This window comes from Hypomesus nipponensis, chromosome 6, assembly GCF_054491055.1.
Source record: "Hypomesus nipponensis isolate SF chromosome 6, ASM5449105v1, whole genome shotgun sequence".
Lineage (NCBI taxonomy): Eukaryota > Metazoa > Chordata > Actinopteri > Osmeriformes > Osmeridae > Hypomesus > Hypomesus nipponensis.
The window spans coordinates 17,202,599-17,222,500 of record NC_140366.1 but is presented as its reverse complement, the minus strand read 5'-3'; the positions used below and the strand labels follow the sequence as shown (position 1 = coordinate 17,222,500).

General features: G+C 43.2%; 1 protein-coding gene across 1 annotated transcript in view; it reads right to left on the bottom strand.

Moving 5' to 3' along the window:
- The window catches only part of klhl29 (kelch-like family member 29), an 82,635-nt gene that overhangs the window by 43,029 nt on the left and 19,704 nt on the right, over positions 1 to 19,902 (bottom strand). The window contains exon 5 of the mRNA XM_084700290.1: positions 6,486 to 6,624. Coding sequence (XP_084556416.1) covers positions 6,486 to 6,624 — 139 coding nt within the window. The remainder of the gene's footprint in view (positions 1 to 6,485; positions 6,625 to 19,902) is intronic.

The window sequence follows — 19,902 nt, the reverse complement described above, 5'->3', positions numbered from 1 at the left end:
GAGAGACAAGCCAGCCACACACCTAGAGGCTAAACACAGCCTCGACACACACCCAACCTGGGGTGGTGCGAGTGGGGAGGAAGGGACAGATTACTCCATAAGATGCAAAGTAAGGTTGAAAGGGGAAGATAAAGAGGGTTTCTAGCGTTTTATTAGACTAGATTTGTAGGATAAACATTTATAGTGCTGCATCTGAAACAAAGCGTTCTCTCGAAAAACAAGGATTAGGGGGGGGATCACAAGTTATTGCTTTCTGTCTTATTGGCAAGCAAAAAAAAGAAGAAAAAAAAGGCATGCTTTGACACGTGTACAATTTCATGTATGCATAGATATCACATGGACATGCATACTGTGTACAGACGTAATATGTTGACCGGAGGCAGACAGAGAGAGAAAGCGAGGGAGAGTGAAAAGAGAGAGGGGGGTGGGTGGGAGTGGGAGGTGATGTAGACAGTGATGGATGGCGAACAGTTAGCTACAGCAGTTGTCTTGTGATGATAGCTGCGGCTGTGCCCGTGACAATAACACTGCTGTGAAGCGTGCTGTACATCCAACACCGCCAACCCTAACCCCTAATGAACGCCAGGATGGGGAGGCAGGGACGGGCGCAGCGCAGGAACGGGATACGTCCCTCTAATGCGGCCCTGTAATGGAGGATGTGCTGAGCGTGGAGGGGCTGCACCGGCCGAGAGCGTGGTGACATCATGGGGATCAAGTAGCCGTGATTAGTTCCTATGTCAGTGGTCCCCAGGGGCCGGAAGAGAGTTGGGTAACAGCTCACCACCGATGTTTAATGTCCCATGTGAAACAATAATCCACTCAAGGGCATAATAAATGGAATCAATGCCCAAGAATGCACAGGGTAGCCTTTTGTGTCTCTTCCCCTGTGGCTATGGACACAAACAATATGAAAAGGAGCGTGCATTGATATGGATGGTGGGTGTTTTGTCTCTGTTGCTCACAGTGCCTAGCTGATGATGTTGTGTTTGGTTTTTGTCGGTGGGTTTGAGAGGTGTTTTCCGACAACATCACAATCAGTCAGATTTGTGAAACGTCGCAATCAGACTCGGAGACAGCGCAAGACAGACAGACAAATGGACAGAATGGTTAGTGGGGAGCGAGGGGAGAGAGGGAAGGAGAGAGGGAGGGAAGGGGGGAGGGAGGGAGGAAGGGAGTTGGTTCTTCCACAGGGAGCCAGCAGCCATCCTTCTGAGGGGGAGGGAGGGGGTTGTTCCATAACTACGCCTGGCTCTTTTAATTAAGAGCTCCACCCCCCCCCCCCCCCCCGCCGATCCTACCTCCCCCCCGCCCACCTCCAACCACCTCCACCACACCTAAACAAAGCCTTTGTCCTCGCTGCAATAATCACCAGTTGCCTGTATATGAACTGAGACATTAGTCGTCATTGAGAGCGCACGCAGAAGGTGAGAGGGGGAGAAGGACAATGCAAAAAAAATAATAATAAGACAATGGTTTTTTATCTCTGCATGGACATAGGCTGTGAAAACCAAGGCAGTGAAGCTCTGTCCTCCTGCAAAGCAAAAAGCCACATGGTGTTATTGTCCCTCCACCCTAAGCTTCTGCAGTGCCAGTATTAAGATAGAGAAAGGGTGTGTGTGTGTGTGTGTGTAGGGGGGGGTGGTTTAGTCCAGGGTTAAGCGATGGAGGAGGTGGGGAAGAGAAGAGAAGGAAATAAAAAAAGGTAAAAATAAACCAAGAGCATGCTCATCAACCAGGTCAATTAGTGCAATCGGAATCGGCTGGAGTGGCAATTTGTTTTGTCTTAAGCACTTTTGTTATGGAAATGGGTTTCTATCTATTTAGAGAGAGGTGGATGTATTTATGCTGCATCTGATTGCAGACTTGTTTTTTAGGATGATAGAGAGAGCGGGAGCGAGAGGAGAGAAAAAGAGAAAGAGAGAGAAAGGGAGAGAGAGAAAATGAGGTAAGCAGATGACAGCGAGGAGATTTAGTCAGATACATTTTGTTTACGATTTTTTTTTTCTCCCCCAGGAAAAATAGTTTTCAATTCAGAGTAGTCTGTCAGATGGGAGGCGAGCTGAACGAGAGAGGAAGTGACATACATAGATCACTAACGTGTCCCTCAGCATAACGACTTCACAGACAAAAAACAAACATTCAAATGTTTTGTAAAAAGGCCTATTCAGACACACATATGCATATTTCTACATAACTCTCTATGCATAGAGGAAGTTTGCAAATAGAAATCAACTTCATGGGACATAATACAAATGTATTCATTTCGTCTTCGACGAGAGAACTCCAGCCCTGGAATGAGCATAGTGTGCTCATTCGGTTCACTCAGCACTCGTGGTAGTTTATAGTTTTGTGTGTGTGCCTGTTTGTTAGCGTGAGGGCTCTGTCGTTCTCCGTGCATGACTGTGAGAGTGAGAGAGGGGCTACTGACCAAGGTGAGAAACACTCACTAGCAGCTGGTCACTGGAAGGGATGTGAACGCCGACATTCATATTCACTGGCTCAAACCATGAGAATATTATGAACTGAGTTCATAGCATTTTAGAACTGGGCCCTGAAAGATATGCCATCCCTAGCAGGTCTAGTTGAGAGAGGGATCTAAGCTCTGTATAGTCTCTACTGCCATGGCTGTCCAGAAGACACATTGAAAGGACTTTGGCACTGTTGTCTAGCTCTTTCTGCATCTTTGGGGGAGGTGAGGGAGGAGACAAAGAGAGAGTAAGAGGGAAGGAGGGACAGAGCGAAGGAGGGTAAAAGGAGCTCGAATTTTTCGACAGTGTTTTAGAACTGTTGTTGTTGGCATGGTCAAAGGAGAAGGTTAGAGAGAGAGAGTGGAACAAATGCCATGAGCATGTGTGTCAAGACAGTTCAGAGTATATGTGTGTCTACATTACAGCATGCTGCAGATGCTGTGGCCATACATTTAAGGGGTACAGAGCAAACTTATTGAAAATCCTGAGGGGTAAAATGGAATTACTAGGGGTGATCTGTCTCTCTGCTCTGTGCAGGGGCTTCTAAAGGGGAAGGTAATAGCTTTTTTTGGTGGGTGAGAGCGGCCGTGCCTGCACATTCTGGAGCCGTATTACATCCTTCAGCTGGCACGATACAGTCGGTCAGTCTTTGACAAGCTGGATTCATTGGGAGCCACATACATAAAAACTGTGAGCTCTTTTCAGAAGTATACTTTGAAAAGAGAGGGAGGAAGATAAATGTAGGGGGCGGGGGTGAAAGAGAGATTGTAAGAGAGAGAGAGCGAGAGAGAGAGAGAGAGAGAGAGAGAGAGAGAGAGAGAGAGAGAGAGAGAGAGAGATTTGTATTCAAATACAATAATGTGCTCTACAACCATAGGAATAGAGAGGAAATGATTTGCATAAATTGATGTAATTATGGATGTGAGCAGTTAAACTGAATGTAGTTTGTATTTCTATCATCTTAGTTTTATCTGTAGCTGGTATTAGTCTTCATTTGTTCCTGAACAACACATCAAATGTTACAGATATTTTCCTTGAATAAGTAAGTGATGAGCATTTTAACGGTATATGAAACACTATATCTACAGAACTAAAAAATATTCCTGACATTAAACAGACATTAAGGAGTTTACATTTACAGCAGCTCAAATTAAGACCACTGATCAAAAAAGGCAAAACGAGTTCAAACACGGTGCTGTGATATTTCCTTGGTATTTATTTAACAACTAATGATAGGAAAACAAGATAAGCCTTCTTAATGAAAATGAATTTTCAAAATGTAAACAAGAATTTACGTTATTACTTCTTTCATGGAGCACTAGCGAAGCATATGTGCCCATTAAGACTTTAATTTCTCGTGTGTGTCTGTGTGAGTGTGTGTCTGACTTTGTGTGTGTCTGACTTTGTGTGTGCGTGTGTGTTTTGAGTTCAGGGGAAATGAGCAGAGATGCACTCTCGTACCCATATCTACCCTCTCTCTAAGTGATGGCTGGCTGCCTGGATAACATGGGCGAATGATAGCCCTGCACCATACCCCAACACACACAGACGCAGAGACACACTCCTAGTTTACGAGGTGCAGACAGGGTATCTCGGCAGTGGTGAATACCTCCTAGAGCAGCACAGCGAGTGTTGGGAGGGTGCGTGACGAGGGCGTTTCTCTCTTTCATTTGACCTCATAAAGAGCATGACGGCCAAGGGGCCATGTGTAGGATCAGCATCATTCCAGACAAGCTGGATAGTGACCCGAATGGCTGAGGCCCTAACTCACTGACAGGCTCAGATCCCTCTGCTCTGCCCAGCTCTGCACATGCCAGAGACGGACTGTACGACACCTCTGAGACACAAAGCGCTATCTCTCTCTCACTCTCTCTTTCTTTCTCTCTCTTCCTCTATATCTCTCTCTCTCTCTCTTTCTTTCTCTCTCTCTCTCTCTCTCTCTCTCTTCTCTCTCTCTCTCTCTCTCTCTCTCTCTCTTTCTCTCTTCTCTCTCTCTCTCTCTCTCTCTCTCTCTCTCTCTCTCTTTCTCTCTTCTCTCTCTTTCCTTAATCTCTCTCTCTCTGTAAAGAGTAAATGTTCTATACGAGTCTTATGAAGTGAACATTAGTTACACATGGGGGGTATTTCTATTCTGTCTGCCAGGATGGATCATTAGAACTTTATCATGGCATACAGTTGACGTTTTATACAATTCATAATTAGTCTAACAGTCATGACATATTGTTCTAAATTTGCAGTTAAATGAGAAAATTATATTTCTGATTTAATCTCAAAAGAGAAAAGGCCTGTTATGATGACAAATTAAGGGTGTTTTACAATTAATTATTCACTTAATGAGAATTTGCTCTATCAAGCAGCCAAATGAAACAGGTACAAAAATCTGAAAATCCAGACAGGAGGCTAAGAGATGCAGATGAACTCCGAGGCTGGTCAAATCTTGCCTCCTCTGGGACACTGTGTCTTTCTGGGGACACCATCTTTATGCATAACCTAACTCCCTCCTGCCTGAAGAAGGAACAGAGCCAAGCCCATATGATTGACAGCCTGACCAGCATGGGGCCTTCAAGTCTCTCCAAACATGACAACATCTACCAGGGTCCTCTGTGGTATCGGCAAGGTCATGAGCACTGCTCGTGTGTGTGTGTGTGTGTGTGTGTGTGTGTGTGTGGGTGTGTGTGTTTAGAGACAGAGAGAGAGAGAGAGAGAGAGAGAGAGAGAGAGAGAGAGAGAGAGAGAGAGAGAGAGAAAGATGAGTGTGACTCTGTGTAGATGTGACTATGTGGCTGTTATGTCTCTAAAGAGCTCGTCCTCTCTTTGCTGTCGCCCTGCTTCCCCATTCAGGGGGAAACAAGCGTATCTGTGAGAGCGGAGAGCGTGGCGTGGCTGCCTCGCCACCTCTCCACCGCAGCTGATAAGCAGCGTGCTGCTCTCTGATGAGCTCACCAGGGCGACAGCCTGGCTGCAGGGCAAGCGGCATGCTCCCCGAGGCTTTAGAGCCGCAGCTAGCGACTGTACTGTCTGTCTGTCTGTCTGTCAACCAGGCGCTCTGCTATCTCTGCAAGCGGGGGGGGGGGGGGGGCGGAACAGAGACATATGACAAATAATAGAAACACCATTGGTTCCAAGGGGCTCTCAAGCAGGTCGAAAAAACACCTGCAAGGATCTGAAGTTGGGATGAGGACATTAGGGAGAGGGTTTGCCCTTCAAAATAATAGAAAAAGAGAGGATACACACAGGGAAGGCGTGCACATACACACACATTCAAGCTATGGAAGATATACACACTCAAAACACAGACAGAAACTATTGCACTTAGTCTTACTCACACACACACACACACATACACACACATACTCAAACATAGCTAAGGAAGGCAAGCAGCCTAGAGACACACAATATAATATGAGCGACGGAGAAATTTAGTAATACTTGGATCCAGTTCAAATGAATACATTAATGGAGGGTGCATTAACCTGCGAGAAAGTAACGCTTCAGTAAGCGACGTCTTTTTCTTTGTCCTTTTTCCTCGCATCTCTAAAACCTTCCCCATCCTTTCATTACGCTAAACCTCCGATCATTAGCATTTGAAAAGAAATGTGCAGACATAAAATAAGGTAGCTGAGAAAACACAACTCGTCCATACTCATATAAGACATCACAGCTTTGGCAAATGACCAGCTGGGGACACACAGCGTTTCTCTGAAGTGACAGCCCTACAGTGAGTTTCTAAAGATGCCCCAGTCATGGAACGTTTTCACTGCTTATTAAAATGGAAACGTGGTTAATGTTCTCTACATGGGGAGGAAAGGTACAGACGAGATTGGACCTCTACTCCGTTTTGAGATACATTCATTTGAGCGGGAGGAGGAAGGAATGGCTGCTGGCCCTGTGATAGGAACCAAAATCTTCACACACCTGCAAGAGAGAGAGGGGGAGGGAAAAGAAAGCGACACAAATGCGCCCTACGAAAAGAACAGATTGGATCAACGGCTGGAGGGAGCGGAGAGGAAGGCAAACCTTTTCACCAGGTCCTTGAAATACAAGCTGCAGGAAGCTAGAACATTTTGGTGGACTTCAAACTCTTTGCCTTCAACAATTATTTTCAGGTCTGTAAACTCTTTCGCTCTGCGCTGTTGGTTCAACTCCTTCAACATCTCTGTAGAACAAAAAAAGAAACAGACAACGCCATGTTCCGCTTTAGAAATCTCTCTTTCATATAGAGATAACAGAAAACATAGTAATCAATGTGGCAATCATAAAAAAAGCAGATTGTTGAAGACAAACAAGAGCAATGTGCAAATTGACAATATGACTGGCCAAACACAGTAAGTTTCATTATGTGATACAGTGTAAAGGGGATAGATGCAGATACTGTAGTTCAACAAACATTTAAGTATAGTGGTGAAGTGTGTGTGTGTGTTTAAGTAAAAGCACTAGTACTACATACATAAATGATGCATTGGAGGTGTGAATATTCATATTGCATACACAACTGATACATAATTCATGAGATGCAAGATACTGAATATCTTGGAAATCAAATTCTGAAATTCAGACAAATTCAGAAAAAAAACATTTCAATAATAAACAAAACAAATATGACTGAAAAGAAAGACATCAAATATTCACAGATGCACCAACATTATTTAGCATTTCATCATTAGTTCACTAGGATTCATAGTATATTAATCCACTGAACCTCACTGGATTAATAACAAATACTATTTATCTATCATTCTATATGACAAACTAAAATGGGAAATATTGCCTGAGCACCAGCAGCGGTCTACCATAGAGGAAACAAACAACAGCTACGAGAGATTCATTTGATGAGCACAGTGAGAGGACCAGCCCTGCTGTAGCGGCGGGTCGGAAGCGCTTGTTTCGCTCTGTGTTTTAATGAGGCACCATGAGGAGATGCTGAGAGTGAGAGACAGCAGGAGCCTTGGCTTCAAATCCAACATCCTGCAGTGCAGAGGGGACAGTCTACAACGCTGTAGATTTCATTGTGTGCATGTGGCCATCTGTAATCCTGCAGTTTTAAAAATGGCATTCTGGAGGGGGATGGATAAACGGCCCCATGTCACATATCAAGGTGTCTGCCTGTACTGCTGAGGGACACACATGCAGTAGGTAGGAGATGAAGCCCAGAAACCACTCCCAGCAGCCTGTAGGCCCTATGTGTCTGTAGTGGGTGAAGTTGGGATCAGGGGGGTGGGGGAATTGTCTTACCTGATCCCAGATCTGTGTTTGGGGGGTAACGTCTCCAATAAGGCTGTATCGGAGCATTGCTCCGAAACATGCAGTTAAACTCGCTTCTACTTCCATTGATCACAGTCCGATGATCAGACGCAGAGCGGGCCTTTTTCTATCCCAGCTAGTCATTTATTGCAAATGTGGTGTATAATAAGGGCGTGTTTGTGTATGTGTGTGTGCTGGTGATTGTGCGGATGTGTGGGTGTTTTAAATAACTGTCTAGCCCATTTACGTAGCACTGATCAGAAGGGTGATTGGATCATCACATAACAGTACAAAAGGGTTTGTGTTATCGTGCTTGCTAGATGTAGCTTGTGTTGCTGCCAGACTGAAAAGCCTAGAATTTAATTAACCTGGTCTGACATCAGCGCCGGTGTTTGGCTGCCATATCCACTCATTTAGCTCCCTTTACTTTCTTTTGAGTGACAATGGAGCTCATTTTAAATTAATTCAGCAGACAAAATTATACAGTATTAAGCTGTGCGACAATAAGTTGAAAATCTAAAGCCTTGGCTTGGAAAACCTTTTTTTCTTGGCAGAGGATCATTGTCAACGTTCTCATATTCCCTGAATTAATAACTGAAACTTCTGTGTTAAACTTTGTCATCAACCACACCGAAAGCAGAAACATCCTGAGAACATCCTGAGTTTCTTTCAATGTGATGATGAACGTGAACTGACTACTGCAGAGCCACACACACACATGCACTCCACCCCCCCACCTCACACACACAACATCACACACCCCAATAACACACTCCACCCCCCTCACCACACACACAACATCACCCCCCCCCAATAATACACTCTAGTTCCCCCCCCCTCCACACACACACACACACACACAAACAGTATCTTGTAATAGTCTTGTCCTTCATCAATCTCTCATTCCAGGCAGTTCCAGCCCTACTTGCCAGTTGGATAGTTATCTGATTACTCAAGAGCCAGTGAATAGTGAATACATAGTAATTGGAGTTTGCATTGTGAATCTCCAGCGACCGATACGGCTCTCACCTTCAATCTGCCACAGCGCATAGCACCCATTTACCCAGAGACTGGGTCTAAGGGGAGAGAAGGAACAGGGAGAGAGAGACTGAGAGAGAGAGAAGAGAACTATGGTTGTCAGCAAACAATGGCTGCCCCCCTCTGAGTTGGATGGACACACCTGAAAGGGGGATGGAAAAGCTAATTATGGCATATTTCTGTGGATCAGCGCACGCCCAAGAACAACCCGTCATCACCGCGGACCATGAAACATCACGTGGCGTCTCCTTTGTCCACTGTGGTGGATGATGTGGTGAGGAGAGCCCAGGGAGGTGGGACTGTGAAGGTCCTGACAGACCACACGTTCCTCTGTGGGGAACGACGACGAGAGTCTGGTGGGGGTTCGTCTGTGCCGGCTGGTATTACAGCCCGATAGGTATCTTCACGCGGGGGATACAACAGTGGTTTTGTGTACCGAGATTTTACAGGCACGCGTCAAATATGAGGCAGTCTGAGCGAACCTACAGTTTGTTTATTTGCTCTGAGCATTTGAACAGTTCTAGAACCCTGGCAAGCGTGTCCACCATTGAGTGAAACGTTATATTAAACCTCAAGTTATATGTGCCAGTTCTGCTTCTCACCCTGGTAACCCTACCGTATCATAAAATACTGGCAGCTGCCAATAGGATGCTCTGAATTCCCAGGCAGCAGCCAATCCCAGCTCTCTGTTTATCTGTTTGTGTGCTCTGTGTAGATGCCGGCACATGGATTGGGCACTGTGCTCTAATTGGCTACTGTAAAGGGGCATTGAAGCATGCCATTGGCTGTTTTGCTTGGGCCATTTTGAGGTTCTATTATTTCATGAGTCAAAAATCCACCATTTTGTGTGTTGACTCCATCAGCTATATTTTATGCTCAAAGATACAGTTATTTCCCAGTCTTTTCAGTGGCAAAACTTAATTAAATGACCTGAAGTATCACATATTTAAGAAAATTGGAAATATCCAGATAGTAATAAAAAAATATTAAATGAGGATATTCAATTTGACTTTGTATCTGAATTTGTGAACTCAATTAACACCATTTATATGTGATTAAATGTTAGTGTGCGCTTTTACTACTGATTAACACAACAACTATTTTACCTATAGGGTAAATGAATAGTTTGACATTTCAGATTTTTTTCAAGTGACTACAATAAATGATTAACAGTATTACGAAAATAACAACAACAAAAATGTTATGAGGTTAAATAGTCATATAAAGCTAATAAATAATTATTTTGATGCAGTCAAAGGACATTCAACTGCTCACAATCTGATAGTTATCTGATAATTATTGCGTTAAATATCTGGAAACAAGCATAAATAAGGAAAATATTGCTAATGTATCACAAACAATCTTTGGAATAAAAAATAAAAAATGTGCAAGGATGCACAGGAAACCACTATTTTCAGCAAAATTCGTTTTTACACGAACATATTCAGAAACATAAACAATGGTTTTGACAGAATGTAATTTATTACTCTTCACTGAATCTATTTGAATGCAACTATTATTTTTTAAGAAAGAAAAAACAATTACCTACAAATATAAAAAGCTATAAATAAGATAATAAATAAGGACCCAATTTCCTTTGAGCAGGCTGACACTAACTTCAGCAGAATGTTGTTTATAGTATTTGTCAGAAGACAAGCTCGACTGTGTTATTGACTGGCTCAGACTGACCCTTTGCCTTGTGATTGTTTGTTTCGGTCCATTCACAATCAATCACTCCACCACTCTTCAACACACTTAGGTTAATTATCCAGAAATAATCATTGCTTTCACTCAATAACTCAATACAAACCCCTGCCTGGCCCATGTAAGTGATGTTTAGCAAAATAACATAATTTTCAAAACAAAAACGGTATAGTATAAAATCATTAAGTGATTTGATGGTGGTGAGACTATTTTGTTTTATTCCAGTCTGTCACGAGTTAGACCTTTGTGTTTGTTGGTTCTGTAAATATAAATTGCTTATTGGCTCTCTAACATCAAATTAGGTTCAATTCAAATTCAAATTAACTTGAATGTTTGCTAAATGCATGAAACACAAATAATTATAATATGTTTAAAAAGGATTTCTTATTAATAATAACCATAATCATACAACAAATACTACTATGAGTAAAACAAATATTTAATATTTTAAAATAATATATATCCTTACATGTGAAAACATGTATAACATAATGCATACTTATTCCAGTGAAACACTGTACAGAATCATTATAAAAATAATGCAAAACATTCATTACAGCCTGAATATTACCCAGGCAGGTGAAATGAAAAAAACTATGGAGACCACAACAAAGGTCTTGTCAAAATGGGTTTTTCCAGCACAAAAGCCCTGGGAAGATGTGTCAATAGAGGGCCATATCTAAAATTGGTTCTCAAAGAGGAACTCACAGCAGGAGGAGAGAAGGGTCACTGTAAATGCCCACTAAGACATGCTCACAAAGCTCTTGAAGTCTGGGCTTGTGCAAAAAGCTCTATGTCTATTTAAGTTAAAAAGGATTCTGAGTGCTGTGCCGATTTCTCTGAAAGCACTACAGATAGTAATATGCATAGTCTAGGTGCAGCATGCAGTTTTATGTCATTTGATTCTTGTATGATCAAATAATACCTATCACCCCTGACAGTTGAGACACATCCAAAACATTGGCGGAACAGACAAAAGTAATCAAAATGTCGTTTTGCTTGAGACAAGGTTGACAATGATAATTTTGCCCACTGAAACCATCCATAATTTCGCTGCAGATCTTATTACAGTCAAGGATATTGGCTAATTAAAGCAATCATTTTGATAATTACTATGAATTCAGTTCACATATGTTTACATCTAGGTGGACTGCTATACTGTGGGTACAGTTTGTAACTTTCAACACAGCAAAAAGTCTGAGGTTTATTGACTTGTTAGATGCTTCGCGGTTAACAAAATACATGACTAAAATCAGCACAAATGCTCAATTTATTTAAATTAATTCATATAAAATAGCTCACCTTCAAGACTCAACTGTGTTTTTAAAAATGTCTCTACAGTTCCTGCCTGGTTCTGGTAAACGCTAATCCACAGCTGAGGCAAGAATCCTTGAACACTTGCGTCTCTGTTTGTCCTGATTTCAGAGCACGTTGGAGAACCTTAGCACCATTGCCTCAGAGAATAATCCATGATGAGGACGTTTTATTCCCTGCTATATTCTACCCAGGCGAGCTGCTCACCCCTAGTGTTCTTGTCACCATGTCCCTGGACTGAACCATGTCCCTCTGGGGGCTCGGGAAATGGGACGCAGAGCAGGCCTTTGTTCCCATCTCCAATAGACAGAGAATAGAGCCTTGAATAGTTTAGAGGAAGGCCTTGGTTTACTGTCCAGATCTACCCTTCTGTGTGCTCACAGGCCCAGAGCCACACACAGGTGGGCTCTGATGTAGAGCGTGGAGTTTGGACGAACCGAGGAGTCGTGGAGGAGCAGATACTGCCTCAGGAGCATCTAAGGGCTTGCTGTGACAGCATGCCATTTGTCTGTGGTGTGTGTGTGATTGTGTGTGTGTGATTGTGTGTGTATGTGTGTGTGTGTGTGATTGTGTGTTGTATGTTTGGGGCCTGAGGTGGCACTGTGATGGTTACTCTGACTATGATGATCATGATGTTTGCTTGTGTGAATGTGTGTGTGTGTGTGTGTGCGTGTGTGTGAAATTGTGGATCTGGTCCCTGTGGCTCCAGTGCCCTAGTTCATTATCAAGGCTCAAGGACAATCGAACAGGCGAAGTCATCTTTCCCGAAAGTTGAAACTCGCCTGATGAAATTATTGTGAGTACCCAAGGCTCCATGTCCTGTGTTGCAGCATTTCTATCTAATGTCTGAGCTACTGCTTCGTCAAACAACTCAGGAGAGCCATGAAATGTCATGTCGCTTTTGGCAGCGTCATGGGGAAAAAGTTGACTTTATTTGAGCTTCAGTGTTATGGGAACAGAAACATAATTACACAACAGAATGGGTCTAATCTTCCAACTTCATGATTCTGCATGTGTCATTAAATGTGAAATAATGAAAATATAACAACAGTTCCAAAGCTGCAAATTGCCAACTTGTCAAGTTAACATGACTATCCTTTTCACAGCAAAGCACTACAGTGTCACAGGCCCAGTTCAGAAAGCTGCCAGCATCGTTTTTGTTTGAGTAAGGAGGGCAGCTGTATCATTAGGTTTTGAAAAGAAACGGAATGAGTTAGCCCCCAAAACAGATTATCTGGCACCTTGTATTAAGACTTCATAATCACAGACTGCTCAGACTCCTATGTACAATGGATGGTAATTGTTATACAATAACAAAAAACACAAGCTTGCACATAAGATAGGGAGTGATAAATTCCTAACAATGGTGCAATGATGAGTACACATGGGCCACTGAAGATAACAGTTTGATTAGTGCAGAGTGGGTATGCACCACCACTGTATCATTTTAATTAAAGGTCTATAGTAGGTTACTGATTTCTCCAAATCACCATATGGCAATTCCTATACACCCAACATCTCAATACATTCGAGAAAAAAATAAAAAACACAATGATGTGTGCAAAAGACACATTTAAATTATATGATTTATGTGTAATCTACATATAGTTTATTTAGTGCAAAAGTCTGACAAGAAAAGATCTGTAGTCTACCTAAAGGAAGATGGATGTGTTAATTCATCTTATGTGCATCGGGCCCAACAACACACTGGAACCCGTACAAAATTGACGATAAAGTACTGCCTCGAGTACCTTATTGCTTAATTATATTATATGGCAACGACGGTACGAGCTTTCAGATTGGTTAATGGGTAGTCATGCCAGCCGCGTATTGACCACGGTCTGATAAATATTCTTATTGCCCTCTGACGTAATCTTCAAAATGAGCGATATCGACGAGTCAGCTGCTAAATTTTACTATCCAGATGATGCTGAAAAGATTTATCATCGAAAGTGAGGATGAAGACTTGACTCTTTGAATCACTTGTGTTGTTATTTTGTGTTGAAATTAAAGCCATTTTAGCAGAACCATGTTGTTCGCCTTTCTATCAAAGGTAATAAATATCAAACCTCGGCTTTGCAGTACAGTATCAACCTCGCTATCGCTCGGTCGACACGTTCCAGCTTCAGTTAGATTTTTCCCAGCATGACCTCACTCTCTAATAATGAATAATGATTCTATAATAGTGACACGATAAGGTGTGGTAGGCTGTATACTGTATACGTCAGCATACTGAAAATGTGATGATAGTCTCAATCTAGACATGAAATATCACATGAAAATCCGAGCAAAACCAAGGGATATGACCTGGTAACACCAACCACCATGGCATTTTATACCAAACCCAACCAAAGCGGGGCTTTTGTTTTACCACGTGACGGAATGGAGGAGGAATGATATCCTAACCTCCATGGCTGGGATTGACCTGCCAACTGCAGTTGTGTCTCAGCTGTTAATACCCCTGCCCAGACACGCTCCAGTGTGCAGCCAGTAAGACCAGGCCTGCCAGTGTGTAAAAGGAGAAGGCACATACTCTACAGCTCGCTAACGCTGAAACGTGTTTACGAGTGTGTCTAGCAGTTGGCTAACGTCTTATATTGCTAGGCTAGAGCCAGGTGTTCTGGTTAGGTGACCCCACAAACTGGACAGATATTTTGACTGAGGCAAAAGCTTTTCCTGTCCCCGGGAATTCCTCCAGGTAAATGTCACCTCTCTCCCTGAAGATGCCGTGTGTTTACGTGCTAACTTAACGACAAAGTCGTGCTGCCCGCTTAGAATTAGAGAGTGGTCACAGCGTGTAGGAGAATTATCAGCCCACTATCGACACTGTAATGCAAGGCTGCATCCTAGGGTGAACAAGAAGAGCTTTGTATGGTTTCAGCGCCACAGGTTGTAAACAGGAGGCTATACTCATTCCTGGAATTAAGATGGACGTATAGAGAGACATTTGACATAACTACCTTTCTGCTACACTCAATTATATACAGTACTTTCTACTGTACATTTAAGTGCTTTTTTCTCATTTGGCGTTAGTCATCTCAGGTTTGAATTTTCTGTCACGAAACTCAATTATTTTACTCAGCTATCAAGCTTATCCCGTTCTACACATAATAAGCTAATATCCACCCTCTACGGGTGGCATTTTGAAAGAGAATAAGTATTGTACAGTGACAAAGTATGATCACTGCAATAATTACTAATGCATTCAAAGTGGCACCCCTGAGGATGTCAAAGCTAGCTGAGCATTTGATGCGGTAATAGCATATTTCTATATGTCGTTAAGAGGGAAAGCTCACATGGAGACTGTCCATCAAGCTTAGAAACAAATAGCAGCAATCTACAAAGAAGTCTGATTGCAATGCAGGTCCTTATCATTTTCTCCCAAGACGCAGAGGAATCCTATCTAATGCTCAGCGTATTGCTAACTGTAGGATAATGAGCTGGTGAAGATGAGGCTGTTCCTGTTCTGCTGATTTGTCTGGGCCTGTCATTAACATTTATAAGCAGTTTTAAAAGTTTCTGAGAAGTTTCAGACCAGTTTTCTGTTCTCTCATAATCAGATTGGTTCATTCTCAGCATATGTAGGGTAACCACACCATTGGTTAAGGAAGACTCGATTAGAAATTACGATTTATTTATATCTTATGCACTACATATGCTGTTGTTTAGAAAAGTGGTTTCCCTAAGTCTTAATTACATAGTCTCATTAGAGAGAAACATTAGCTTCCAATGGTCTGCCTTGCAGTTTCTGCTACGGCGTTTACACTGGGCATCATAGATAATGCATAACTACCTGTTTCATGGCTGATGAACCATATAACATCTGCATTTGACTCTTGGCAATTGATCTCACAAAATGGCCGCTGACACCAATGCTTTGAACTTCCATTCACTTTGACTCCACTTTACAGGCAAATCAATTCAATTCTATATAACTGGGGGCAGTAGACATGTCATGTCTGCAAATGGTATTGTTCCATTCCAGGTTTCCCCCCCCCCCCGCATACTTAGTGTGGCACTCTACATGCCTGAGTAACCTTGGCCTGTCTGGATCACACCCTTAGGATGTGTGACGCGGGCAGGCGTGTGTTTTTTGTTCTCTCTCTGTGTGTGTGTGTGTGTGTGTGTGTATTACAGCGTGTATGAATTTGTCTATGTGTTTGAAAGTGTGTATGTGTGTGTCTAACATTTTCTGTCTCTAGCTGTCTCTGCCCTCTACCATACCCTGAGCTGGTAATACACATCTGATTTAACAACTGTGTGACCCTCTTTGTGGCCTTCTGGAGAGCTGTCTGAGCCCCCAGTTAATTGGCCATCTTTGTTTCACTCCAGGCTGACTTTGAGAGGGAGTTTCGCAGGGAGGGAAGACTATGGGGAAAGAGCCACTATCAGATATCATGCCCACATCTACGGCCTTCCATAAATCCCTTCCAGCAACAACGACAAGCCTGGACGTGAGCCAGATGGAAGAGAGAGAGAGAGACATAGACAGAGACACAGACAGACAGACAGACAGACAGACAGACAGACAGACAGACAGACAGACAGACAGACAGACAGACAGACAGACAAAGACATAGAGAGACAGACAAAGACAGACAGACAGAGAGAGAGACACACACAGAGAAAAAGACAGAGAGAAAGAGACAGGGAGAGAGAAAGTAGAACAAGCTAGTCTCTACAGCTCTGGTTAGCTCCATCTGTCTAGGTCAGAATGATGTGATGTTGAAGGTCAGTTCATCACTCCTTCATTAACCTCATCGGAAATCAATCACACTTTCAACTCCTTAATTGAAGTCTAATTTGTTTGTTGAATCGAACTACGTGAAATTGAATGAGGCAGAACAGTGTTGTCTACAGAAACAGCCAGAGAGTTGGAAGTGTCACTGGCTGTCACTACTCGCAGTGAGTGATGTTGTGTGAACCCAAGCTGAAGACTCCCACTCGCTTGTCCATGTGTGTGCTTTTGGAAGTGTTTGCAAGTGTCTGTGCATTTCCGTTTACATTTAGTCATTTGGCAGACGCTCTTATCCAGAGCGACTTACAGTAAGTACAGGGACATTCCCCTGAGGCAAGTAGGTTAAAGTGCCTTTCCCAAGGACACAACATCACACAGCCGGGAATCAAACTACCAAGCTTCTGATTACTAGCCCGATTCCCTAACCGCTCAGCCATCTGATGCATTTGGATGTATGCTTGCGTGTTTGAGTGCTTTTTGATGCGTGTTAGCGTGTGTTGGGATGGTTGGAGAGGTGAGAGAGTTCCCCCTCTACGTCCTGCCAGTGCAAAGACAAAAGACAGGTATGGATTTCAGGTTAAATATTAAGCACATACTTATTAAAGTTCCAAGTGCCAAGCACACTGAGGAATAAGCTATTGCATGCTTAGGTTTTATTGTGCTTTTTATAAAGATAATAAGGCAAAGGAGACAGTTTGATTGGGCCGTTGAAAAGGAGAGACAGAAAAACATTTCTACATTCGATCCAGCTGTCAAACACAAACTAGCAATCTGGACTTCGGTAAAAAAAATTTTTTCTCTCTCCTCTGGTAATCTGTTCTTCCTTCAAATTTCCCCTGTCAGTCTCTGATGCTGGTGCTCCCAGCTGAAAACAGACCATTAAAAGACACTCAGTGGGTGAGTAGTGAAAAGAAATGAGGAGAGTAGAGGGAGAGAATAAAAAAGGAGGGAAACAGTATCACGAGGGAGCTAAGGTGGAGTACAAGGGGGGAGAGAAAACACAGGAGAGGACGAGTGGAGCTGGAAGCAGGTGCTAGGTACGGGGGGAAATGGGGAGGGTGGAGCGATTAGAGGAGAGTTAGACTGGAAGTGAGAAAGACAGGCGTGGAAGAGGAGGCGGAGGCGAGCGGAGGAGGTGGGATGAAAGAAAGTGGTGGGGATCAGGGGGGGGTGGGGGATGGGGGAGCAGTTCCAGTGGCCACTCCAGCGTGGCAGGCGGCCCAGCTGGCTGCTCTGTGGCGGGCGAGGCTTGCGGTAGCGAGGAGAGGAGCGCCGTGTCTGTGATTATGCGTGTAGCAGGCGGGCTGTCAGGCCCGGGGTCCTGCGACTCTGCCGCACAGCGTTATCTTGAAAGGCCCATGATTAATCAAGGCTGCGCTGCTTTCTGCATGGAGGAGGCGGTGGAGGGATGATCAATCTTAATGAGCCATCCACCGTCTCTATATTAACTGTGGGGGGATGTAATGTATGGGCTCGTGGTGGGGCCGCTCTTCTTTAAAACGCGATAACGAGGGAGAAGGAGAGGAACTGTCCTATTCTCCTCTGGCACGCAGTCACGGCCCTCTCTCTCCCTCTCTCTCTCTCCTTGGTTTCTCTCTCATGCTCCCTCCTTCCTTCTTGCTGTCCCATGCTCTCTCTCTCTCCCTTTCTCTCTCATCGCTTTGTCTTTTTAACTTTTTTTTTTTTTGGCTTGCTCTGCTCCTGAGAAGCGTACTGGTAGTTGAGATGCTGGCTTCTCAATGGAGGCCTTCCTAAGTAAAGTTAAAGAGACAGAAAGAGACTTCCGCAGGTGCCTGGCATCCACAGAGGCCTGCTGGTATCCGGACTGCTCCTGCCGATGCAGAATGAGATGCTTGAGTCGATATGGTAAATATCTCAGCACTATATGTGGATCTTTTTTATCAAGGTTACTGCAGACATTTACCTTATCGCCAAGGTACTCATTAATTCCATAGAAGTAGACTCCGAGAACAGGGTAATTATAAAGTTTATCAACCACATAGTGGCGTATAATTATTCAACTCCACAGGAAAGAAAGCAGTGGATTTGTCAAGGGAACCCAATACTTTTTGCTTTTTGTAGAGGTGTGGATACTTTCATTTTGCAACGAAAGCCATATTGATCGACTCCTCAAGACATTAGGCTTCAACTCCAGACAACATTAATGGTTCCCAAGTGGTTGATGGGGCATAAGGGCTATCAAATACAAAGCCTTGCAAGTATATTCAAGCTGGGAAAAAGATTATCTGTGAAAGTCCCAGTTCCCCTCCCTTTCCTTCTCTCTGTGGTATGCAACACATTTGTTAAGCACACTGTGCACCTGAAAGAGCCCACTACTTCAGTGTTTACATGATTAAGAAGGGAAACAAGCTAGGAGCTGAGCCATCTCAGCTCTGTCCTTTTCTATTCATCATCTTTTCGTGGTTAAAACAGGAAAGGAACCAGCTACAGTAACAACTTCAGCTCGCTGCCCAAAAGTGTGACTCGTTGACGAATGGGACACGTTGAAGCTCACTTTCCCTCTTTGTGGGAAGTATCCCATCACACCACTGTCATGGGTTTATACAGTATGTTTTTCTTTTTTACAAATAAACATTTTCCTTACCTCCCCCCTCCAAACCAGTCCTGATATGGATAGCTTTAGATAATCTCTTTCGTAAACACCACCGTGATTTTTAATGAGTTTGGCCATTGCTGCTACTTACTTCACAGATGTTGATCACACCAGCCTATTAATGTAATCCAAGCTTTTCCCGAGTACCCCTTTTTTAATCATATGCCAGAGATGTATAATTTACTATAGAGAAGCACCAGAATTTCTCAACTCTCCAAATGTGCCAGTGCAAGGAAGCACTATATAATGAATTTGTTTTGCATGATTAATGCCTTCAGTGTGACGATGGCTGTTAGTCTTTGTTTTAATGACTGTCTCAGACAGCCTGTCATACTGGATGTCAGCATCACTGCATTGGTAAAGTCGCTAAATAAATGTTTACTCATTTGCAAGCTAAACAACTGATAGTCGTGGGCTTTGTTTACGAACGGTATTATCAGAACTACTTCTTAACTGTTCTTACCTGCACTAAACGATCTGTCAGGATATGTAGGCGTCAATCACACAATTAGTGTTAAAGGAAAATATATGTATTGTAGCACCATCTCCCTCATTTGGTTCAGGGTTAAAACAACACCGTGAGTCCAGATAATCCTCTCGAACGACACATGGAGAAAAGGTCCTCTTTATCTGCACAAGCCTTCTTTGAAACATCAAATGGCGTCGGTATACCATAATGAAGCATACTGACACCATCTATATTGAAGCCATTTGTAAACCAGGCATTGCTACAAAGCATATATTTTGTTGCAAAGACAAGGGTTGAATGATGATGACCCTTGCAC